The 24,066-nt window shown below is 61.8% G+C and overlaps 6 protein-coding genes across 6 annotated transcripts; 4 read left to right on the top strand and 2 right to left on the bottom strand.

The window, feature by feature from the left end:
* Positions 1-62: 62 nt before the first annotated feature.
* On the top strand, positions 63-2,974 carry CHLRE_08g363367v5 (uncharacterized protein). The gene is made up of 4 exons (XM_043064866.1): positions 63-337; positions 573-609; positions 1,344-1,538; positions 1,815-2,974. The coding sequence occupies exons 1-4, from the start codon at positions 204-206 to the stop codon at positions 2,187-2,189; spliced, it is 741 nt and encodes a 246-aa protein (XP_042921867.1). The 5' UTR covers positions 63-203; the 3' UTR covers positions 2,190-2,974.
* Positions 2,975-3,040: 66 nt separating this feature from the next.
* CHLRE_08g363383v5 (uncharacterized protein) lies at positions 3,041-6,012 on the bottom strand. The gene is made up of 2 exons (XM_043064867.1): positions 5,019-6,012; positions 3,041-3,840 (listed from the first exon to the last, which is right to left on the bottom strand). Exon 1 carries the CDS (start codon positions 5,308-5,310, stop codon positions 5,083-5,085), a length of 228 nt encoding a protein of 75 aa, XP_042921868.1. The 5' UTR covers positions 5,311-6,012; the 3' UTR covers positions 3,041-3,840; positions 5,019-5,082.
* Positions 6,013-6,122: 110 nt separating this feature from the next.
* On the top strand, positions 6,123-10,248 carry CHLRE_08g363400v5 (uncharacterized protein). Its single transcript, XM_043064868.1, has 5 exons — positions 6,123-6,275; positions 6,412-6,542; positions 6,831-6,893; positions 7,215-7,348; positions 7,751-10,248. Exons 1-5 carry the CDS (start codon positions 6,233-6,235, stop codon positions 7,791-7,793), a joined length of 414 nt encoding a protein of 137 aa, XP_042921869.1. The 5' UTR covers positions 6,123-6,232; the 3' UTR covers positions 7,794-10,248.
* Positions 10,249-10,372: 124 nt separating this feature from the next.
* On the top strand, positions 10,373-15,026 carry CHLRE_08g363450v5 (uncharacterized protein). The gene is made up of 8 exons (XM_001695973.2): positions 10,373-11,173; positions 11,393-11,554; positions 12,212-12,415; positions 12,651-12,886; positions 13,076-13,112; positions 13,387-13,581; positions 13,883-14,158; positions 14,403-15,026. The coding sequence occupies exons 1-8, from the start codon at positions 10,628-10,630 to the stop codon at positions 14,532-14,534; spliced, it is 1,788 nt and encodes a 595-aa protein (XP_001696025.2). The 5' UTR covers positions 10,373-10,627; the 3' UTR covers positions 14,535-15,026.
* Positions 15,027-15,028: 2 nt separating this feature from the next.
* CHLRE_08g363500v5 (uncharacterized protein) lies at positions 15,029-19,120 on the bottom strand. Its single transcript, XM_001696054.2, has 6 exons — positions 18,836-19,120; positions 18,334-18,470; positions 17,604-17,725; positions 17,277-17,358; positions 16,823-16,894; positions 15,029-16,460 (listed from the first exon to the last, which is right to left on the bottom strand). Exons 1-6 carry the CDS (start codon positions 18,975-18,977, stop codon positions 16,275-16,277), a joined length of 741 nt encoding a protein of 246 aa, XP_001696106.2. The 5' UTR covers positions 18,978-19,120; the 3' UTR covers positions 15,029-16,274.
* Positions 19,121-19,222: 102 nt separating this feature from the next.
* CHLRE_08g363600v5 (uncharacterized protein) lies at positions 19,223-24,064 on the top strand. The gene is made up of 9 exons (XM_043064869.1): positions 19,223-19,359; positions 19,544-19,673; positions 19,919-20,451; positions 20,643-20,825; positions 21,064-21,210; positions 21,536-21,607; positions 22,005-22,125; positions 22,520-22,682; positions 23,164-24,064. The coding sequence occupies exons 3-9, from the start codon at positions 20,068-20,070 to the stop codon at positions 23,333-23,335; spliced, it is 1,242 nt and encodes a 413-aa protein (XP_042921870.1). The 5' UTR covers positions 19,223-19,359; positions 19,544-19,673; positions 19,919-20,067; the 3' UTR covers positions 23,336-24,064.
* The last annotated feature ends 2 nt before the right edge of the window (positions 24,065-24,066 follow it).

A 24,066-nucleotide genomic window follows, 5' to 3' on the forward strand; every position in this document is an offset into this window, starting at 1 on the left:
GCCTTCCCCTTGTTACAAGCTACGCTGGTTAGTCATTTCTGCCATGCGATGCCGGTGGCGTTGTGATGTTCTATTTCCACAAGTAGGAGCTGTGGGCCGTGGTTTTCCAGCGGCTGGCGGCGACGCTGGAGCCTCAGGGAGGCGTGCGCGGCCCCGGCGTGGTCACAGTGGATATCGTGTTTGCGGGCCTGGCCTGTCGCGACATGTTCATTGCGTCGCGGGCGGGGCTGGAGGCGCTGGCGGAGGAGGTGGCGGCCAAGCGGCACTTGGACATGCAGATGGAGCCGGCGCGGTCGCTCATGGCGGGGGGAGCGGGTTCGGGCGTGGACTGGGACCGGTGGGTATGCTTGTTTGCAGGTATGCGAGGATGGCCTACAGGTGCAATGCTTGCTTCAGTAGGTTAGCTTATGAGTCTCCGACGTTGCATTGTGCCAGAATGGAGTTTGCTATGGCGGCGAGCGGCAAGGCCAGCCAGGTGCGGCGGCTGCCATACGGACCGATACCGTACCACCGTACTGTGCTTCAGCCACACACGTGACGCCTGGCCCTTTCCCCCATCCTAATTACTGCAGGTGGGACAAGCTGCTGCGGACACCCATGTCCTGCAAGGTAAGCCCCGACGCATGCGCGAGAACACGCACACGCATATGTATGTGTGGTGTGTGTGTGGGGGGGGGGGGGGGGTTTGACAAAGATGATGCCTCGTGAAAATGGGGGCCTGGGCCAGGATGACGCATATAAGCACGCATGTACGTAGAGGTTACAACACGGAGGGGTGGGCAGTATGGGATATACTGGGGCGGGGCGGCTGGGCGGCCCGAACCCGACCCGACCGCATGCCCCGCCTGAGCATGCCACAATGCCCACCCCTCAAGGGTTGTAAGTAGCTTATACCCCGGGATGGGACCCGAGGGCAAGCAATTAGACTCAGCAACACGCGAGAACGAACGCGATTTACGATCTTAAGCTGGCGGGGCGGGCAGTATGGGGGTGGGGCGGGCAGTATGGGGGCGGGGCGGGCAATATGGGCGCGGGGCGGGCAACATGGGGGCGGGGCGGGCAATACGGGTCAAACGTTGACCAACCGCCAACCGCCATATTGTGCGAGCCGGGGACTAGTGAACTGCGAGCCTGGTCAACCATGTATGGGTGGTCAGCCATGTAACAAACCAGTACGTGATATATTTTGCGCCAGTAACCAGCGCCCAAGGGGCCTCCCGGGTTATAAGAGTATCATGTGCGATACGTTGTCGAGTACCAGATGCAAGTACCGTAACGTGAGTGCGCTGGGCATCAGCTCCATGCGACTGCTTGCTTCTCGCATCTATCCCACACGTACGCAGGTGCCGGAGCTCAAGTCCGCGTGCAAGGAGATGGGGGAAATGGTCAGCGGCACCAAGCCCGAGCTGGTGGTCCGGCTGCTGGCCCACTTCGGCCTACCTGACGGCCGCCGCTGCCCCGTGCCGCTGCGGCTGTGGCTGGCGCTGCGGCAAGAACGCAACAGCTACGCCCGGCCCAGCCCAAGAAATAACACTCAGGTGAGGCCGCGGTGTCATTTTGAGGCGAAGCTCTTGACTGCGGTAGCGTGTTGAGGCTAGCTTTTAGTTGCGGTGGCATGTCAAGCTTAGCTCTGGTCTCTGGCTAGGACCCAGTGTGTCTGCTGCATTTTAGCGTGCGTGTACCGCCTCACCTGCGCAACCTGCATCTATACCCGCCACGTTGCCTCGTGCTACTAACGCCCCATCTGCCGCACGTACGCCTTACCCGCTGGTCTGCCGCACGTACGCCTTGCCCGCTGCCTTGCCCGCTTGCAGATTGCTCTGGCGCTGAAGGACCTGTCGGAGGCGGGTGACCACACGGCAGCCGGCGCCCTGGGCTGCAGCGCTCTACTCACATTCAGGCGCCTGCTCGCCCGGGCGTACGGCGACACGGCGGGGCTGATGGCGGCGCACCGGGCGTGTCTGCCGCGTCTGGCGGAGATTCGGGCAGAGCGGGCGCGGCGGGCGGAGGAGGAGCGGCGCGCGTTTGAGGAGCAGAGGCGGCGGCGGGCCGAGGAGCAGCGGCAGATCCTGCAGGAGCGGTGGCAGCAAGCGTACCGGCGGCAGCAGGAGCTGCACGAGCTGAGGGCGGCGGCAGGCCAAGGCCAGGTAGGGCGAGCAGGGGCCGAGCTGTCGCAGCAGGTGCAGTGATGGCGTCCTGTTCGAGGGATAAGGACAGACGGGGGCGCCGAGCAGTACGGCATGTCGGATTGTTTGGTGTTGCTTTCATCAGCTTTTCGTGCGCGCGTCGCGATCCCGGGCGCAGCATGCATGTCGCCGGCTGTCGCTGTGGTGATACCCCAGAGGCTCAGGTAGACCGTAGCCATCGATGCGGTCCCTATCTCTGATCACTGCAGGGAGCGCGTGCGCCGCACTCATCCGAGGGGGTAAAGGCTCCGCACCACGCCGCGGGACGCCTGGTGGGCGGCCGCCGCAGTGCACCTGCGGCTCCACAGCTTCACCCTACTGCACACTGCTGCTGTGCGGTCAGTGCTGCAGACGGGCGACCAAAAAGGAGCCCTGCCCGCGGCATGGCTGAAGGCATCAGGATGTATGGCGCTATCCGGCGCGCTGACAGAGGGAAGTACAGTGCAGACGGTGTAACAGTTTGCGGCAGGGGTTTGCATTGAGGTGTTGTGACGAGGTTGAGATGTTGAGTTGGGCACCGGGCCGCTGGGCCAGGATGTGAGTTACAGCGGGCCGAGACGTGAGTTGCACAGGGCCAAGTGAGTGCTTTGGTGGCGTTGGGACAGGGATTATGCAAAGCTAAGGATTGGGCTTGCAATAGTGTAGGACGTGCGCTTCAGGCCCACCCCATACGAATTGCGCCGGCAGTCTACCTGTTGCGTTCAGTTGAGTCAACTTGAGTGCGTGGGAGGCCTGATTCGGGCCCCACAGACGTGCAAACGGCCCAAACGGGGGCCCTACGAAAATCTTCCATGCAAGCCAAGGCCCGGTGTTGTATATTTGAGGACAGCTTGTGAAGACAGCGTTTGTGGTAAAGAATGCGGATGTTACAGAGGGGACAGTCCCAGCACCCGAAGACGCCGAGCCATCACATGCTATCAGGGCCCAACATGACTCCACCAACCCCGACTTTGCTGCAAACCCTCCCGCAGGCAAAGTCCGTGTGACTCCGCGCACAGTGAGTCCTAGCCAAGCCTCAACCCGCCAGAGCCCCACCGCTGTGCCTCAACGTCACAAGCCTAGGCACAGAAGTGCCGGGAAACGTCTAGGCCGCAGGACACACGCAAAGCGCACGCACTAACCAGGGCGCAAGCGTCCAGGTACTAGAACGGTCGCCCACGCGTGCAACCTGCCCACACACAAGGCCACCAACCACGCACAACCTCTCACGGCGAGGGAGGCGGGGAATCAGCGTCATACGGCAAGCGCAAAACCATACATGCCATCACCAACAGCCCGAGAGATGAAAGGATGCGCAGACGGCACAGTGTCCCAACCCTTCGGCCTGATACCCAAAGTCACAAACGTCTGGAGCCGACCCCAGAAGTGGTAAAGGCCCAAGTTAGGAGCCTATGAAGAACCTGACCGCGTGGACGCCCCAAACGAGGCGCCCCCATCGCAGCTCGCCCACCCCTCTGCCTGCATGGTCATGGTTGGCTTGCCCCTTCCCCCGAGGGGGGAGGGGCAATAGCCATTGCGGTCGCATCGAGCTCGCCGCGGGGGGCCCTCCCGGTTATTACAGTTTTGTCCAGTCACGTTACTTCCCGCGAAGTGCACTGGCCAGCACGCCCCGTTGCTCCAGTCAAAATGCGTGCTAATTTTAAGAAGCTGTTCACTGTACTTGTGGCGACGCATAACTTTGCAAAAACAAGTGAAATGGCGAGGAATTGGTATAACGCACAAGTACCGATGCAGTGCTAGAGTACAAGCGTGGTGTATGTTACGTTGTTTGTGACATTTAGCGAGCAGGCGCCCGGCGATAGACGAGGGAATCGGAGGCATTGGAGGATCCGGCCCTCCGACACTTAAATCCTCGCGCGAAATACAGCGCCCCACTGAACTGATAAGCGCTTTCCATTCTTCATGCGCGATAATGACTGGTACTATGCTCGTAGCCCGCACCAGTCGCATACTCCCGCGAGGCCCACGGCTGTGCCCTGATCCTCTCGCCACTCTCGGCCCCCTTCCGCCCGTGTCCCCCCCACCCACCCGATAGGCGCCCCGTGCTGATCAGATCAGCGCTAAGACCATGACTACTAATGCGAGATCATGGATGTGCCAATGCGTTGGTCTTCCTAGAAAATCGCTGTACTACCCCCTTGCACCACCCCTCCATTGGCAGGAGGGTAGGAAATCCGAAAAGTTGCCGGTGGCCTCTGGTTGTAAGGGTGAGCCGGGTACCCTGCCAAGCCAAATTTGGCTGCGTGCGCGGGGGTTTGAAGCTGCCTGGGGCGGGTCGCCGCGGCAGTCCAGATGCCTGCGCTAGGCAATTTTCCCACCCTCCGCATTGGCTTGGGCTGGTAACTGCCCCCCCGCTGCCCCCCCCCTCTTACACCGCGGGCGGGGCGCCTGAGGGGGGAGGGGCAAGCCGGGGTACTGCGTAGCGGTAGGGGCTTTAGCACCTTCAGCACGTTATAAAGGACAAGTGTGTGGCTTAAGTTATGGCGGATACTGCCACAAAACGTAGCAGCGACAGCCTTCGGTTTGGCACCTGCCCCTGCACCGCCCACGTAGATGCCGATGTGGATCTTCGGCCTCGTGTGGTAACAGGGCTCACAGGCCTTCCGCGGGGGGGATTGTAGATACCAGCCCAAAAGGAAGCCAAAGCCAAGGGGGAGGGGGAGGGGCAACTCTGAGCGCTACTGACAAAGACTAGCAGCGACAGCGGAAAGTAATATGGAACATTTCTCTCGGGACATGGCTGGGAAGTGCAGCGCTCTGACACAGCAGCGTGGTGGCTAGAGAGGAGCACTTTATTGATAGTGCGGGGCGGTGTGCGGCAATCCTGCTTACGAGTGCATGCACGCACGCATGCACACACGCACGGACAGAGGTGTTCCTGGTGGGCTTCGCCGCCCTACATCGCTGCGCTCCAGGAGCTCAGCCCACTAAAGATCTCGGTCTGGGTGTGCTGCTTCTCGGTCGGCGGGGCAAGGGGAGCCACGTGGGGAACTTGGTCGCAATGGGTCGCAAGACAGGTGCTTATGTGTGGTCTCGGTGGGATGTGGGTGGGGTCTCGGCCACGGGTCTCGCGCCGGCTCACACTCTTGCACAGGCAGTGTTCTAGGGCCCGATGTGGAGACATGGCGGCTAGGCCATGGAAAAGAACACCAGGCCTGTCACACGGCGCATGTAGGGGCGTCCTAGGGCATCTCCCCAGCCACCAGGAGGCCTCTGGACAGGCCCGAATCAGAAGCAGCCATTCATATGACACCATTCGGGAAGCTTTCGGGTTCACATCGTCAGTCCTGGTGAGCGCGACTTTGTTAACCAATCAACCACTGCATGTCCGGCGCGGAACGCTCTGAGCCCCAATCCAAAGGCGCAACGTATGTTAAGGAACAATAATGGCATGTTAATGTGTCTAGGCTGAGTCGGGATGTAGGGAATTCGCGCGGTCGCGGCACTGAGTCCGACCGGTTGCAAGGTTTTTCGAAATTTTGAATTGTCGCAAATTAAGGGCTAATAAGACAAACCCACAAGTGCATTGCGTAGCAAAGTTTCGACAAAAACGGAAAGCTGAATCCAGAACCTCGCGAAAACGCTGGCTTCCATATTTGCTCGCAATGGGCACCGCCTGTAAATGATTTTCTTTCTCCGCACTTGTAACGGGCACGCCAAGAAACTGCGGAAAACTGTTGAAGACGGGCTTTGGTCTGCACGAGTTCGCGGCTCGTTAATCGCGCTATTGAGGAAGTAGGGCAAAACAATGAAATCGCGCTCCTGTGGCGAGCTCGCCAAACGGGCGCGACTTTGGCGGTCTGTGTAACACGGCCTACCCGATGCCATCGAGCCCGGTTCTCCTCGGCGGCTACTCGCGATAGTACTGCATGTGACCCAGGGTCGGTTTCAAAGGTCCATTTCGTCCATATACCCTGGCAGCATAAATACACGTGTGTGAACTTACATGCAGAAGTTTTGGGGAGAGGAATGCAGTCGCTAAATCGCCAGCGTTGAACACCGGGAACTGAACACTTCTCGATAATTCGCTTGACGCTTGAGGCATAATGGACCACAACAGTGCTCTGGAGGTGGAGGTCCTCAAGCGAGGTGCGTCAGTAATCTGTTTTAGAACCCTCGTTCTGGCACTGTTAAGGTCACACTGCTGCTCATGCTCAGCTACCATTTCAGCGGGTTGTTTGCTATGTTGCAAATCCTGGCCCCGCATTCGCACTACTCGTCGCAGCCGCCGTTGGTGGCTCGCTCAGGCAAGTGGCTTCATCCAGTCTCAGCGTGGACGAACTGAGGAAATGGCTGGTCGACGCGCAGTCGAGTAATAGTGGCACTCGTCCATCCGAGCCTGCCTGCCCGTTCGAGGTGCGCGATGACGGCTTTGTCAACTCTGAAACTAGCCCCTCATTCTGGCGAGGCGGTCGCCCAGGCGCGACATTGCCGACCAGCGGGCAGCCGGCCATCGTTCGCCGCAGACCGTGGGTCTGCTGGGCTGGTCGAAGCTAGGTTCCCAACCCGTCAGCGCTGGGAGCGCGCTAAAGAAGTACAGCGGTGTATGGGTGCCAACAACGGGAGGGCGTTGAAGCCTGCCTGCTTGCTGGACGTCAAGCTTAACCGTACCGCCGCCCCTTCTGCCCCTGCGCTTGCGCGCAGGAGCTGGAGCAGCGCTATCAGCTGCGTGACGTGTGGGGCCACAACACCACACCCAGCATGCAGGTGCGCATCTGATGCGAGGAGGGGGGCGAGGTTGAGGCCACGGGGATTGAGGCTGGTGGCAAGCATTTAGAGTGCATCTAGGAGCGCATTACACCTGCTGGAACCGGATTTGACACCACCGCCGTCGCACCCTTCTCGCACCCTTCGTCCCCGGCCATCTTTGGGCCTGACATGGCCGGTGTTTCACCGCACTGTCCAATAATCACATCTCCATACTCCACACTCGATCTTGGATTCATAGCAACACCCACCCGATCGCCTTCGCCTTACGTGCCGGCATTCTGCATGGAAATCCATCCCATCCCACCTGCACTCCTGCAGACGCTGGAGTGTATCCAGCAGGTGAAGGCGGCGCTGGTGGCTGGCGGCGGCGAGGAGGACTCCATCAGCGGCCGCACCTTTGCGCTGCTGTCCCTGCTCAGTGTGGCAGCGGCGCTGGCCGTCGTGCTGGTGTGGTGAGTAGCCCTGAGTAGCCCTGAGGCGTGCCGGGATGGCTTGGACGAGGTTGGGGTGGGATGGGCGCAGGATGGCAAGGAGATGGGAGTGGGATGATAGAGGTGGAGGTGGGAGGAAGGAGGCGGGTGGGGACGGCGTGACGGCGGGCGGGACAGCGGCTGGGCTAGCGTCACGCATCGGGTTGTCAGTGGGTGGGACGGCGGGGTGGGCGAGCGTCACGCATCGGGTTGTCAGTGGGCGGGACGGCGGGGTGGGCGAGCGTCCCGTTTCGGGCGGTCGGTGGCAATGATGACCAGGACTCCCTGAGTACCGCAGGTGTGAGGCGTGCGCGACTGTGCCTGCGGCTTTCCTTGTGAGGCCTCCCCTCACAAGACCTGAACCTCCCCTACCCTGGCATACAGGGAGCTGTACCTACGGCCCGCGCAGCTGCTGCCCGTGCAGTAGCATCTGTGCGGCGTGGCCTGCACGCCAGCGATCGGGGCGATGTGGAATGTAGCCCGGCAGTCAGCATGGACCGAGCGCCGCTCGATCGGACTGCAAGCGCCGTGGCTGCGGCCCAGACGAGACCCCGAGCATGCGCTTGTCGGGGCTTGCCCGGTTTGCGATGCTGACCAGGTGGTCAGGCGGGCAGTGCCAGCGAAAAGCTGCGCGCGCGTGCAACTGGGGTTGCGAGCGAACATGTACGCCGCGCCATGCCTGGGCGCGAGGAGTGGCGGCGCACAGAGCACGAGGCGACACATCCAACGTGTGGTGCACACATTGTTTGCGAGCCGTCTGCAAACCTCATTGCTTCGGGTCCTTCTGCTGCCATGCATGCAGCTTAGGAATCAGGCATGCTACTTGTAAACTGCTGCCGGGGAGTGGCTTCATGCCTTGTCAGGTCTTTATCGTCTTTTATTCTGGGAACCGCTACGTTGGCTCTGGAGTTGACCATCGATTGAACCTGGGGCTGTGCTTGGCTGCAGGCACTACTAGCTAGTGCATGTTTGCAATATTGAACACATGTTTCCGCATGCAGCGGAACATGCTTCCGGTTATGGTTTAGATGTGGCGTGCCGTTGTTTGCCGATGCGTGGTCGGCGTCAGGGACGACGTGCGGCCCTATGTGCAGGCGTGACTGCAGGGCTCCGTCGCTCCATTTTGCGCGCCATACTGAAGCCAGTCGCGTTTCTGGCCATGTGTGGGGTTTGTGCATTTTGTTTGTGCACTTTGTTTGCGTTGTGTGCTAGCGTTTATGTGGCGCAATCGTGTTAGTAACAGCTGTGCCAATCGTGTGTCCGGCCGTGCGTTCTGTGCGTTCCGGCATATTTCGTGCATGTTTGTGCCTATTTTATATATAGCTTGCGTGTATTTATGCAGAAACCCTTCGTCCTCCATGTCACGCGTCTGGTCAGGTTCATGTCGGTTTACGGCGGGACGCTGGAAGCATCAACAAGGCATGGCGTGTGGGAACCCAAGGTTTGCTCGAATGTGTGCAAGGAGCATGTGCGAGACGTCATATGCTTACAGGCGTTGCACGACGAGCAGGCTTAAGAAGCGTCACAAGCGCGTCACCGAATCCTGGCCCAGGCGGGCATAGCGACTCATTGGCACGTACTTAATCGCATACCCACCCCAACCGTGAAACACAAAGCTGAAGGGATCATGCATGGCAAAGCGAGTGCAAGCCCCTTTCGCGGGCATCGTGCAATTCCCCGTTTCTGGGGGTGAACTACCTTACGTACGCAAGGATGCCTTGCAACTTGAAGCGCACTGCATTTACGGGCTTTGTTCCCGATAGTAAGATTTGTGTGTGTACAGGGTGCAATTCAAACATAGAGGCGCGAACATGGCGAGCTGCAGAGATTGAGCGGACCCAGGCACTGCCTGGCACGGGTGGGTCCTTGTGGAACCGGCAATTGACGCCGTGGGGAGTGACGCTGTTCAGCATGCCGGAGCGTGAACTGCTTGGGGCTTGTTTGTTTGTGCGAAGCCATGGGTGCAGCGCACCTCCTGCAGCACATTGGGCTTACCGGTTGCCAAGCTAAGTTGGGTCATCGCCTCATCGGCCGAGGACCTGAGTTGGAGTTGAAGCGGCTGAGAGAAACACGAGTCGATGTTTGCGGGGGTGGGGCATGTGTGCTGGCGCTTGATTGCTTGATGCTGGCGCGGATGCGGGCGCGTGGGCCGTCATTGGCCTTTTTGTCTTGTCTATCCGGGCGCTATCTGTCTTGGGGCTGCGTGTTTCAGCCTGCCCGCACGCGCAGTTCCTCGAAGTGGTGGATGGCTTGGGATGGCGGGCACGGGACCAGTGCGTGTGGCAGCTGGAAGGACCTGAGAGTGAGGGAAAGGATGGGTTACAGACTGTACTCTTTCACTTGGGCGTACTCGAGAAGTGTGTTAATACAGCTTTGGAGTCTGGCACGTTGCGGTAGGGTGGACTGGCGGTGCAAGCAATCTGGCTCGGTGGGTGAGATATTGACAACGTGAACGAGGCGAGGGAGAGGCTGTGGAGACGTCGCAAACTGTGTGATATCGCGAATTTAATTGCATATATTTCCATTTGCTCCTAGTCGCATTTGCATAATGGCAGTCGGAGCTTGTTTCTTTCATGTGGTTTCCCCGGTTGGGTGTGCTGTGTACAGGCACAGCGATGCAGTGGCGTCGCGGGCAGGCGGGGCAGCTGCTGCCCCCGTGCATGGCCGTGTGTCTTGGTGCCCAAGGAGATGAAAAAGGCGTTGCAAGGTGGGGCCCTTAATGTCCGGCTGCATGCGCCACTAAGCAACTTGCGACTGGACCGCCAGAATGTATGCATCCTTGCATCCTGGGATGTTGCAGGGACGCATACACACCAGTTTCCCCTGCTCAAGTTACCAGACAAGCAGATGAATGCAAAAGCAATATGTAATAATGAATGCACGTGTAAACATGAATGAACGGAACATGTCGGAAGGGCACGCCCGATCAGCCCAGGATGGGTGAGATGGACTCCCCATTCTTGGAGCCCTTAGGACAATGCAGTGCAGGCATCATACAATACAGATCTACTGCTGAGCAAGACTGCTTGTGACGTGATAACTAGCCTTAAATTTAACGAGGTTGGGAGGGCTCGCCCGCTTCAAAATAAACTTCAGGAATCTAGTATAATTTGTATACCTACGCTTGCGGGTACACCGGCTATCTCACGCTCGGTGGCGTTCAACAGCTGGAGCATGGACCGGCATAGCCTTGCCACATAGTCCACTTTCTAGCCCTGCGGCGGTAACTAGGTGTATCCGCTAGCATCTCAGCTGACAGCTATGGCGCGGCAAAAGCGACAGCGAGCTTCAACAACTCCCGAGGATGGAGCGGACCTTGCTGCGGAAGCCCCACCCGCCAAAGTGCTGCGGCGCTCGGCGCGCGTGCGCTCGATCACAGAAGCAGCGGAGGCCAAAACCGCTACTGTTTCACCAGCTGTGCCCGCTGTCAAGGAGGAGCCAGAGGGTGATGACCACGAGGAAGAGCTACTGCCACCGCAGCAGCAGCAGCGGCAGCCGGGCGCCGTGGCGCAGCAGCAAGGAGGGCCGCTGACGCAGGAGCCCCAACCCCGGCAGACAAGGGCCGCTGCAGCTGCTACACCGTCGCCCATGGTGAAGTCAGAGCCAGCGGCAAGCCAGGAGCCCGCAACTCAGGAGGCGGACCAGCAGGACTCGGAGGTCGCGAGTGAACCGGAGCCGGAGGAGAGCGAGCCGGAGTCGGAGGAGCCGCCCTCTCCCAAGAAGCCCGCGACGGGGCAGAAGGGCAAGAAGGCGGCGAAGAAGGCTGCCAAACCCAAGAAGGAGCGGAAGAAGAAAACCCCCACCCGGGTGAGGTGCTGAGTTGCAGGCCTTGCAGTGAGGTTGCGCCAGGCAGGGGCGTGTCGCGAGGGCGACGGGGCATCCGCCGCAGCGGCTGCAGGCGACGAGGCATGTTGACCACATGCGCCGTCACCGCAGCAGTGACAGCAGCAGCAGCAGCACTGACCGGCCTTCCACGCCCTTTGCCAGCTCCACTGATACAGCCTCCCAACCCTCCCCCCTCCGTAGCGCATCTGCCTGTCTGCGGCCATGGCGCAGTACGGCCTGAGCCGCAAGGAGATGGACGCGCTCACCGACGTGCATCTGGAGCCCAACCCGCACCACGCCCGCGGCGCCCCCATGCGGCTGTACCTGGCGCACCAGGTGGCGGAGCTGGCAGCCAAGAAGCAGGTGGGAGGGGTGTTTGGGGGGGGGCGCTCCTCCGCTCCCTCAGGCTCTCCTCCGCTCCCACACAAGCATGCCTCACACACACACGCACACACACACACACACTTACACACAAACATACATACAAACACGGACACGTGCTTGTTGTTGCCTTGTGTTATGGACCTCGCACACACACACACACACAGGACATTAGATAGCTTGCCCTATTCCACCGCTGCCATTTCACATGTCCGTGACACTTCTGTGCTGCCGCCCAATGCCTTTCCATCCCCACGCTTATAGGTGAGACTGGATGTGGAGTCGTCGAGACTTAGGGGGAGTTGTGCCCGGTAAACGTTGTTAGCGCGTCGCCTACGCGGAGCATGGCAGCGCATGCGGGTGCACCTCGGAGACGAGGCTGAATGCCAAACGCCCGGGTAGGGGGTTCCAGGCAACGTATGCGGGTAAGTATACTCAAGGTGACAACTGGGGCAACATCGCCCAACGCGGAGCTCGGTAACCGGCGTAGGTATTGGTCCGTAACTGCGCACGCGTGTTCAGCGGCTTTGTTCCGTTTGTTTTTGTGTTTAACACACACACACGCACACACACACACACACTCTCTCACACACACACATACACACACCTGTTCCAACACACGTACGGTGTCGCTCACAGGAGCGGCTGCGCTACGAGGCCGACCACGCGGACGAGATCGCGGCGGCCCGGGAGGAGGAGGCGCGGCAGCGGCGCGAGGCGGCCAAGCAGGCGGCGGCGCTGCGGGCCAGGGAGGCCAAGCTGGCGGCGCAGGCCAAGGTGGCGCCGCTGCGGCGGCAGTCCATCGGGGACTCGGTGCCCGCCGGCGCTACGCCGCTGCCGCAGGTACGCAGGTGCTGTAGCTCAGCAAGAGGGTGTTGGGAGGGAGGGAGGGAGGGAGGGAGGGAGGGAGGGAGGGAGGGAGGGAGGGAGGGAGGGAGGGAGGGGAGGCGAGGCAGGGTTACAAGGCAGATTGCGGAGCCAAACAGAGTGGTAGCTTGCGCCTCAAGCTGTGATGGGAATGATGTGCGTATTTCTAGCTGGTTGCACAAGTGCTCGTCAATCGTTTTGTATCGCGCAGGAGCTGTGGGCCGTGGTGTTCCAGCGGCTGGCGGCGACGCTGGAGCCTCAGGGTGGCGTGCGCGGCCCGAGCGTGGTCGCAGAGGACATCGTGCGTGCGGGTCTGGCCTGTCGCGATATGTTCATTGCGTCGCGGGCGGGGCTGGAGGCGCTGGCGGAGGAGGTGGTGGCCAAGCGGCACCTGGACATGCAGCGGCCGCCGTTGCCGGTGGCGGCGCCCGTCGTGGACTGGGCCAGGTGGGTCAGGTTTGCGCCATGCATTGAGCTCCGAACAGGCTGGGACGTCGTGCTGGGACGTGGAGTTTGCAGCAGGTGGAGCTTAGCTGAGGATGGAGATGTGGCTTGGCCCCGCACGTGACTGGCAACGTTGCTTGTCCAGCAAGGCAGCAACGTGGTGCCACCCGGCCCGCGTGTTGATGCCGGCAGGTGGGACAAGGCACTGCGCACGCCCCTGGACTGCCTGGTGAGCGACTGACTGGCAAGACATGGTCAAACCGGGCAGGAGGTGTAGCGATGCCCTATACTTGCTGCGGGGGCGCAAGCACGCAAACGTTGCAAAGCATGGCCGTGCACCTTCCTGGTGTGCGTGCGTGCGCAGCTTTCGCCCCTGTGTCGAGTCTCCCGACCACCCGCTCACAGGAATCAAAACGAACATGCACACGCGCACACATACACAACAAAGGTATCCGTAAGTAACTCCAGTGCCGTTCTGGGCGGGCTTCGATATTAAAACGCAGGTGCCAGAACTCAAGTCCGCGTGCAAGGACGTGGGCACCACCTGCAGCGGCACCAAGGCCGAGCTGGTGGTGCGGCTGATGAACCACTTCGGTCTGCCCGACGGCCGCCGCTGCCCCGTGTCGGCCAAGCTGTGGGTGGCGCTGCGGCAGGAGCACGCGCAGTACGGCCACCACAACGGGGTCCTGACGCCGCTGGTGCGTGCAGTACGGTCAGCCGTAGGGCAGTGGGGGAATGGGGGATGCCGTAGTGCCGGGCAAGGGGGCGCGGCGTGGCCGTGCTAGCTGCGGGTACTTGGTCGCAGAACCCTTTTGGAGCAGGGCATCACAGGTGTCGTGTGCCCTAGGCGTGCCCGGACGCACGTCAATAATGCGGAAGTCAGCCGCCAGCATTTCAGATGTGTGCTATCACCTGTCGTCTGGGTTCTGGAGCTCACCAGGCTGCGGTGCCTTCTCACGCTGCACTCTGACGCCGTGTGTGCTGCCGACCCGCATGCAGCTGGGGTCGGCGCTGAGGGATCTGTTGGAGGTCGGCGACGCAGCCGCCGCTCGCGCGCTGCAGTACGGCAGCCTCAGCGCCTTCCGGCGGCGCGTCGCGGCCGCGTACGGCGACACGGCGGGGGTGATGGCGGCGCACCTGGCGTGTCTGCCGCGGCTGGGTGAGATTCGGGCAGAGCGGGCGCGGCGGGCGGAGGAGGAGCGGCGCGCGTCCGAGGAGCGGAGGCGGCAGCAGTACGAGCTGTGGCAGCGTGAGGCCGAGGCGCGGCGCGGGCGGGTAAGCGCGATTGGGCGGGGGACATATGTTTGGTGGATGGGAGGGCGATGCCTGTGGTATGAGAATTTGGGAAGGGGGCGATGTGTGTGGACGATGGTCGGCTTGGCGGTGGGAAAAGAGCTTGGCGGGCGCGGATGCCCTCGTGCACGATGTGGCGACGTGGCCCGCACTGGGTTTGCACCCGCCGACCCTCGCGCCGTCCGCCAACCTCTACCCTTCCCCCCCTTCTCCTCCTCCTCCGCAGCCCCAGGTGGCGGCCAACGGGCAGCTGATGTGTGCGTGTGGCCAGATGGTGTCGGCGGCCTGCAGCCTGCGGCTGTGCGGCGGTTGCTGCAAGAGGGCCGCCAAGGCCGTGCCCTGCCCCAAGCACGGCTGAGGGCTGCGGAGGTAGCAGGGGAGCGAGCCCTGTGTGCGATAATACAGGGTCAGGGGCAGGTTGGCGTAGTCCCGTCGTGTGCAGCGTACTCCCTGACCCCAACATTCAGTGTTGCAACGTCCGGCAAGATTCAAGGCCGTGCATGGTGTGCGTGGGCGTGCATGAGGTTGTGGGTTGCTTTGCGAGCAGGGGTGGATAGGCATCCACAGAAGCCGTGTGGCCGAGCCTCAGCGGCTCAGCTGGGCTCAGCCGTTGGGTGTCGTCTTGTGTCAACTGGAAATGTTGGGGAACTGCAATGGCGCCAATGCGCAACTGTCCGGTGTACACGTCTCGTAAGGAGCCGTTGTGGTGCAGCTATTGGCCCGTTGTGTTGGACCTCACAAATCAAGTACGTGGTGATTGGGTATGACTTGGACAAATTCCGCAACAAAACGACTTATGCCAACGACTCTCAGACGCACACTCCAAACTATTATGTAACCCAGAAGCCAGGATACCGTACTGTTTTACAGCCTGACACGCGCACAGCACTGGCGGATGGCCTATCCCAAGCGCCTACGCCCGCGGAACGGCGGAAGCAGGGGTCGACGGGTCGTATCTTGTTTTTGGGGTGATGGAAAACGGCCGTATGGCCGCCGTTTTTTGTCTGGGCACATTCTTCTTCTCCACAGGAGTTCGGACAAAACCCGCCCCAAACCCGGGCCAACAAAGTCTTACCTCAGACATTGGCCCCCGAGAGGAATGTCTAGGAAACGGCCAAAATGGCCGATTAATCTATTAATGTCTGGAGACATTAAGATAGGAGCCCTGGGCGGAAGCCAGGCCGCACGTACAACCGATCGACACCTGATCACAAGGCACCGCTGCACATAGTGCGTGCAAGTGGAGGCACCCGCGTGTGCGGCCGCGCGGGCGCAGCTGCGTTGTTTCCACTATCCGCCCCGTTGCCGAATCACGCACCAGCAAGAGCCGGAGAGCGGCACATCGCCCGGCCCAGGCCCCAGGGCCAGGGCAAGGCCGCGGGGCTTGGGCAAGGGACGTGCCTCCGCTACATCGCACCTCGCTCAGGCAGGCTCGGGCGCTCAGCAACCAACTAATGAAGCCCCTCTCACAACTTCCAACCATGCAATGCGCGTCGCCCAGGAATGCCATGGCCCTCACGTGGGCAAGCCTGGGCAGGGGCCAGGCAGGGGCACCCCGCTGGCCACCGCCTACGTGCGGCCACCAGCAATGTCGGTGTTTCTGCAATTCAATAGTGGGCCCAGGGGTGCCCCGCCCCAACCCCGCCACGATTCCTTGACTCGTGGGACTGTATGGGCTCGGGCACATAACACCCCCACCCCCGCACCCCTGTAAGGGCCCATATTTCATGCCCGACAATCCCACCTCCATACTCATTGGGGATCACATGCTTCCGCGCGATCGTCCGACAGTGACGTCTGTCACCAGACTCAAAAAGCGACCTGAATACATAGCTAGCCCGTGCGCCAGTCCAAATGCAGCCTGCGTCCCGTACACTCTTGGCAGTCTTCATTGCAGCACCTCTTACCAGCTCGCGATCGAGCAGTCGCAGTGCCTGGCGCTCCCGCTATGCCCTACGCCGAACGCGGCCGCCAAAGCCTGTTGCAGCCGGTGCCACCCACTCACCTCCCTAGCGTACTCGCCTTCCGTACGTCGCCTCGCGTGCTGCCAGCACACCAGCCTAATCCACTGATCCCACATACACCGCTCTCTACCGCTCTACTGCGTCTTCAGGAGCTTGCTCCGCGTCTCCTGGCGCAGAATGTCCGCCGCAGGCGGCCGCGAGCCCTCGCCGCTGCCTCCCTTGCTGCTGCCTCCCTTGCTGCCGCCTAGCTTCTTGGCGCGGGCGCGCAGCAGCGAGGAGTAGAGCTGCCACCACAGCAGCGGGTACAGCAGCAGCACAATCTGCGGGGATGAGGCCGGGGCAGGGCACAGCGCAGGAGCCGGGGTGGGTTGAGGGGCACGCGGGCGGATGCAGTAGTATTACGACCGGGCTGCTCGCATCCCTGGTTCTGCCGGTAGTGCCGGGCATCCGGGGCTTTACTGCAGGCCTTGGGCTCGTGCTGGTTCCCTGCATTTCTGCATCCCCAGCCCTTTTGCTGCTACCCCACACAATCACTCGGCCCGCTGCTTGCCGCCTCGGGCCCACAACCCCAGGTGCCGGAGGAAGTGCGCGCCGCTGCTAACACGGGACCACAAACCATGAGGCGTTGAGTCTGCTACACGGAGAACTGCCCACCCAGCAACCCAGCCAGCCACCCACCCACCTGGATAAACCGGTGATAATCGAAGGCCCAGTTGTAGGGGTTGGGCAGGCCCAGAGAGTACAGCCGCCGGGACTGCGCGGGGGAGGCGGTGACAGAACACACTGAGCAGGTTGAGTGTCCCTTCCCTTGTGTGCCCGCTTAAGACAAGTGCTGTTCTCAAGCCCCAACGGAGATGGTCGTGCAACAGAGCTGGGGCGGGGGGCTTGTTTCCACCATCCCATGAGAAAGCATAACAACATAGCAAGACGGGGGCGGTAGCCGTCCAAGCAAGACCCGCAAGTGCCGGACCCGACGTCGATGCCCACTTTCCCCAGCCCGGCTGGTTGCGCCACACGGCTACGGCCGCATTCAATCTATTTGAGGGTCTGCTCTCAGTGGTCGGGTCTCGAACTCTGGGTCTCAGTTTCTTTGGGATCGATCTTCAAAAACCCCTGAAGCACACACGCGCTCCTACCTGCAGCTCGGGCAGTGCAGTCCACATGAGCGCCATTTCCGCCAGCGTGCCCAGCGGGAACAGCGGGATGAACATGGTGTACCTGTTAGGTGCGGGGTTGGTGGAAGGGGGTTGGAGGGGTTTGGCGGGGTTGCGAGGAGTTGGGAGGGGGTGGATGGGGTTGGTTGGTGTGGGGTGGAGACGTCATGGCACGCGGGCTGCACGCAGTGTTTGCTGCGACCAAACCCGCAGACCCCACGCATGCCCTGCACGCAGGACAAACACGCCCTCCCGCCCACCAAGTGCACCCACATTCACGTCCACCAACCACCAAGCGCCCGGCCTCACCTGAGCCAGGTGAGCCACCCGGGGCAGGCCCCCAGTGTGATGGCGGCGTACCAGGGGTAGCGGATCACCTCCGCCGCCGCCCAGGCGCCCAGCATCAGCACAGCCCACCAGCTGGCGTGCAGCTGCGGGGGGGCGGGGGCGAAGGGGTTATGTGCCCGAGCCCAATAGGTCCTAAAAATCAAGGAATCGTCGCCGGGGGGGGAGGCGATGTGGGAGCAGGGATAAGGGGTGAGAGGTGAGAGGTGAGAGATGAGGGGTGGGAGGACGTGTGCACGCGGCTGCCGAGCCCGTTGTCCCCGTGGTAGCAATCCCCAGCTGCTGCCAGCTTCCTGGCCCACCGTCCACTCGCGTGCCCTTCAGCGTTTCCGCTGCCAGGCCGAGAGGCGCAACCCGCATTCCACCAGCGGTATCCACCGATAGCACAGTACCCACCCAGCTGCCGCCCACTCGAGCTGCTTCCCACTCCAGCTGCCTCCCACCCAGCTGCCTTCCACTCCAGGGGCCAGACCCCCGGGCCAACACGGCATCCGATTGCCCCTCTCGCCCGGCAGCCCTTCCCATCCCATCTCCAACAACCAACAGCCTCACAACCCGCCACCACACCGCAGCTGCCCCTTCGTGTCTCTGGCTTCTAATTTACTTCGCTTAAAACAACCCAACCCCCAGCAGCCCCAACCAGCACCCTCTCCCCCCATCCTCCGCTGCTCCTGCTTCCCTCCCCAGTCCTCACTGCGGCGATGGGCTCGGTGATGGCGAACAGCGCATTGCCGCGTCCCACCCAGAACATGAGAGTCATGGCGGGAGAGGAGGGCACCAGGCCCACGGCCGCGTGTAAGGTGTCCAGGATGGCCGCGCCCTGGACTAGCTCTGTGGCGGGTCAGGTTGGGGGGTTGGGGTGCGGGGGTGGGGGTGCAGGGGTGGGGCGTTCGGTGGGATGGAAAGGACAAGATGGAGGGAAACGGGTTTGGTTCCAGATGGGGTGGGTGGTGTGCAGGGTTAGGTTGAGGCGGCGACGAGTTGCCGGCGTCGTGTCGCGCCGGTCATGCATGGCTGCGCCAGTGGCGTCGGCCCGGTGTGGACGTCGTGTATTGGCGCTCCGGGTGGCACCCCACGGTGGCACCCCAAGTGGCACCCCAGGGGAGTTAGCGCGGTTGCCCGGGGGGGGTTGGCGTCGCATCGGCACCTCTATCACCGCCGGTTTACCCCCACCACCTAAAATTACACCCACTCACTTGTCAGAGGCGCGGCCCGGTCGTAGAGCTGCTCTGGGGTCTCGCGCTGCGTCACGCCGATGACAAGGACGACCAGGATGGCCGCCCAGCCGCATGCTTGTGCCGCATTGTAGAGCGCTAGATATGCAGTGCTAGGCTTCATGGTCGCCCGGCGGACCTACAGATCGCTAGTGTGCCGGTGCAAGGCCGAAATAGCGCGCAAACGAGCGCTCGGCCAAGTTTCGAGCGGACAAGTAATCGTAGTGTTATAGAAGTCCAGCGATCTCAAAGCGCTGGTGCAAACTGACTAGGGAGCAAGTGTATGAATAAGACTCGCGAAGCCTCTCATGCAACGGTCGGCCCTTCCATGCAAACCAAACCGCTATAGGGGCTCACAAGACACTCACACTGCACGAATTGCACAGCTCTACAACAAATATCCAAGGAAGAGCAATAGGCTGAACCACACCATCGACACAAAGCTTAATGTCGACGGCTCTAGCACTGTACCGTGAGCTGCTGCGCCAGGCAAAGACGCTACCTAGGTGCGTGCCAAGACTGAAACGCAAGAGGTGCTCAACCGTGGGCGGGAGGAGCGCAAGTCTGATGGCATGCCGCTGACCGTCCAGGCTCCCCCCGAGACACGCATATTCCCCTCAGTTCGACCGCTCTAAAACATCACTCCTCGATCCCCGTCGTGCCCCGCCACTACCTTCCTCCATTCTGCAGCAACACGCAGACGTACTACCGGCACCACATTCGCCAGCACTTCAACTCCCACCGCGACGAAACAGATGCGGAGCGGGTGCAGGTGATGGTGGCGCGCGCGCGCCAAGACGCCCTCTGGATCCTGCGCAAGGTGTGAACATGTGTTAATATGCATGTGTTTGTGTGTATGGTATTCCCGTTGCAGGTAGTGGGAAATGGTTGGATTAGCGGAGTAGGGGTGTCAACTGGGCTGTGCGGAAAGCTGAGTACGGAAGTGTTGAGGAATGCTTTTCAGACGCGAAGGATCCTTTGACCGAGCCGCATCTTACTATCGCATGCAGCGCCTCACAACCTGTGCTGACCCTCCCGCCCACTCCCCAACCCGCCTCCATACAGTACGGCGTCGGAGCTGCGGGCGCTGCCGCCGCCAAGTAGACCAGCGTGGTGTGGTAGACCAGCGACTCACGGGATTAGCCAATCGACTCGTAGCCCCCGAAGGGGATAGACTCAGCAACGCACCAGTCAGCATAAGGTGATACTCAAGTATGGCTGCAGCCAAAGGCAACTCGGCAGTAGCAGGACCGGCTGGCGCCTCCGCTGCTACTGCCGCCGACGACGGCGTGCGGCAGCGTGTCAAGGCGGCTACAGCCGCCGCCGCCGCCACCGCCGCCACAACCACCACCACAGCCGCCGCCACAGCTACAGCCACAATCAGCGCTACTGATGATGACGGCAGTAGCAGCAGCACCACCACCAGCGCCGAGGCTAAGGCCAAGGCGGAGGAGGTGGCTGCCAAGGCTAAGAAGGTGGCGGCGGCTGTGGGTAGCACGCTGTTGTGGATGTGCTGCAGCAGTGCCGTCATTATCCTCAACAACCAGCTGTATCGCCGGGGGTTCAAGTACCCCTCCACCGTCACCGGCATGGGGCAGGTGAGGGCTGGGGCGGGGCGGGGGAGGGACGGCGGTTGGGACCTGACTCCCACCCACAGTCCCAGACCAACACCCTGCCCACTTTCCCTGCGCACCCCCACAACCTCTCCCACCCACTCACCCACTCCCATCCCCTCCCTCCAACCCCTATCTCCAACCCCTCCCACCCGCCCCCGCCCCCGCCCCCACAGCTCATGTCCGCCTTCTCGGGCTTTGCGCTGTCGGCTGTGGCGGGTCAGCCGCTGCGGCCCACGCCCGGCCCCCGCGTGTTCCTGACCTCGCTGTTCCCCATCGCGGTCTGCACCGCCGCCTCCATGTACTTCGGGAACATCTCCTACTTGTACTTGTCAGTGGCCTTCATCCAGGTCCTCAAGGTGGGGAGAAATTGGGTGCAGTGGTAGGGGGATGGGAGTGCGAGTGGGAGCACTGGTGGCTGCGCGGGATATCGGTGGAAGGAGCAGCGCCGGCGAGTCCGGCCGACACACACCCATTATTTCCTGTTCAAAACACACACACACATACATACTACGCAACCTTTGTGCCCCAACATCATGTCTCCTTCTCTGTCAAAACACACACGCACACGCTGTCGCCGGCACCCCCCACCTCCAGGCCTTCACCCCCGCCATCACGCTGCTGCTGGGCGTGTGTGTGGGGCTGGAGCGCCCCGACTGGCGCCTGCTGCTGGCCATAGGGCTCATCGCGGGGGGCACGGCGGGGGCGGTGCTGGTGGAGAGCGGCGCGCCCAGCTTCAAATGGGTGAGGGGCGGGGCTGAGGAGCGAGGGGGTGGGGGGAAGTGGGGGGAGGGGGAGCGGGGGGTGGGGCCGCAGACAGCGGTGGTGAGGGCCTCTGAGTCTGAGGGGGGCAGGCCGCGGGGTGGGTGGAGCCGTGGCGGGGTTGTGAGCACCGAACCCTGTCAGTGGCCAAGGGGTTGGCGAGTTGCGTGCCTGAGCTAGTGTGCCAAATGAATAGGTCCCAATGTCTTCTTGCACGGGGTTGTGAACGAAGCTCTTTCCTCCTCCTTGATCGGACGCCTATCCCCCCCTTAAGTAATGTAATATGAATGTAACCCCTCCTGGACAGATCGGCGTCATCGCCTTCATGGCCTCCTCCCTCACGGAGGCGGCACGAGTGGTGGGAGCCGAGCTGCTAAACGTGAGGCAGCCAGGGGGTTGCGAAGATGATTACCTGAGGAAAGGGGAGGAGGCAGGGAGGGAGGGACAGAGGGAGAGGGGCATGGTGCGGGAAGGGTGGGGTTGCAAGGATGTTTGGAAAAGCGGTACAGGGGGGTGGCGCGTATATGGGCCGCCGCCTGAGGGGTTTGCACGTGGAGGGCTGACGCGGCTGCCGGGTATGCGAGGGCTGGAGGTGCCGGGGGTGCATGGGACCCCGGGCTCAGATGCCCAGTCAACCAAAAGTGGTACTCCGGTGCACCACACGCCGCCCTTCTTTGCCTGGCTTCCCCACGCCTTCCCCTACTTACACTCCCTCCCTCCCCTCCCCTCCCCTCCCCTCCCCTCTCCCTCCCCTCTCCCCCCCTCGCCACCTGCAGGACGGCCCTCGCTACAGCACCGCCGAGTCACTGGTGTATGTGGGCTTCCCCACCGCCGCCGTGCTGCTGGCCGCGGGCGCCGTCATGGAGTGGCCGGCCATTGCAGCCGCCACCGCGGCAGGTGTGTGTGCGTGTGACTGTGTGTGTGTGCGTGTGACTGTATGTGTGTGTGTTTTTGTGCATGTGTGTGTACGTGTGTGTTTGAGCGCGTGTTGGCCTGCGCCCACCTGCCCTGGTGGCTTGTTGTGTCTGGGGTCTTGGGGATTAGATTCCTGAACTACGCTGATTATGTATGTCGTGCTTTTGTAACTCACATGCCACAATGTGCCGAGTGCATGTCGGCGCCTATCCATTGCGTGCCGCACAACGCGCTAACAGGCACCAGCCCCTACCCACCACGCCAAGCTCCCCCCCTCCTGTGCCCCCCCTTCCCCTCCCCCTACTATGCTACTGTACCTGCCTACGCCTTCACTTCTTAATCAATCATGAATGTAATCCCCTTCCCCCCCCCTCAGGTGCCCCCGGCGGCCTGGCGCTGCTGGCGTCCGAGCCCTGGCTGTTCCTGGCCGCCCCCGCCGTGAGCGCCGCCGTGAACGGCAGCTGCTTCGCCGCCATCGCCGCCACAAGCAGCCTCACCTTCAAGGTGGCGGGGTGCATCAAGAACGTGGCGGTGGTCGTGTGAGTGGGGGTGTGATGGGGATGGGTGGGGAGGAGGGGGAGGGGGGGAGGTTGTAAATACCAGCCCAAACTAAACCAAAACCAACGAAAACGAGCGGAGCACAGGCAGAGGCGTTGGTTGCGGTGTGTGGTGTGGGCGGGGTGGGGTTGGTGTGTGGTGTGTGGGTTGCAAGGATTGGGGGGCGTGTAGGGGGGGTGATGGGTGTGCATGCCGGCGTGCATGGAGATGGAGGGGGGGGTAATAGTCTATGCCTGCACACACACACACACACACACACACACACACACACACACACACACACACACACACACACACACACACACACACACACACACACACACACACACACTATCGCGCGCCGTCTGGGCGGGCTCGTTTGTTGTTTTTCAACACACACTATCGTTTCCTTTTTCACACCCTCCTTTGCGACTTCCTAACACACACACCACCACACCACCACCACCACATGCCGCTGCACAGGTACGGCGTGTTGGCCCACGGCGACTCGCTGACGCCGCTGCAGGCGGCCGGCTACGGCGCCAGTGTGGGCGGCTTCTACCTCTACAGCCAGCGCCAGAGGGCAGCAGCAGCAGCAGCAGGCGGAGGCGGCGGAGGCGGCAGTGGCAGTAGCAGTAAAGCCAAGAAGGCGTGAGGGTGCTGGGGGTGCTGGGGGCTGCTGTGGCGAGGCTGTGGCGGGGCCGTGCACGTGGCAGCTTGGTACGGCAAAGGGGACGCGTAGGGGCCACGTGTCGCACATGGTCTGCGTGGTGCAATTGCCTGGCCAGGAGCAGGAGGACTGCGCGTCAGCAAATTCTATGAGCCAGACAGCGCGATCGCCGGTGAAGCACAGCGAACTCTTGCCCTGACCCGCCTTGTGGGGATTGGTGGGCCGGGATACTAGCCATCACACATTCACACTCGGGACTATGCTTCTCGCCGCCCTCTCCTCTCGTTTGTACTAGGAATTCAACGGCATAGGGGCCGCGGGGCCGCTGGGATAGAGCATTTGGAAGTTGGGGTGCCACGGCCTGAGGTTCCCCTCCCCCCCGAGGCGCCTAGCTTAGTTTGGCCACGACAGACCTTTTATTGAGTAGTGTTGCTTTTGTGAGTGTACGGGACCACGGGATGGGCTGCATGGACAGTTCGTTTGCATGGATGTGATTGCATGAGTAAAGCAGCCAGTCCGCTGGGAAAGTGCCAGGCAGAGAGAAAGCCGGCAGTGCGGCAGCCTACTGACATGCAGTAAGCTGGACGAGTTCAGGCTTGATTGACTCGACCGGATTGCTTGCGGACCCTAACAATTCGAGAAGTTCGAGGGAGGGCCGCAGCTCGGCAGGCCAACGAGTGGCAGTGGGGGGGGGGGGCTTTGGACCCAGGAGACGT

This window comes from Chlamydomonas reinhardtii, chromosome 8, assembly GCF_000002595.2.
Source record: "Chlamydomonas reinhardtii strain CC-503 cw92 mt+ chromosome 8, whole genome shotgun sequence".
NCBI lineage: Eukaryota > Viridiplantae > Chlorophyta > Chlorophyceae > Chlamydomonadales > Chlamydomonadaceae > Chlamydomonas > Chlamydomonas reinhardtii.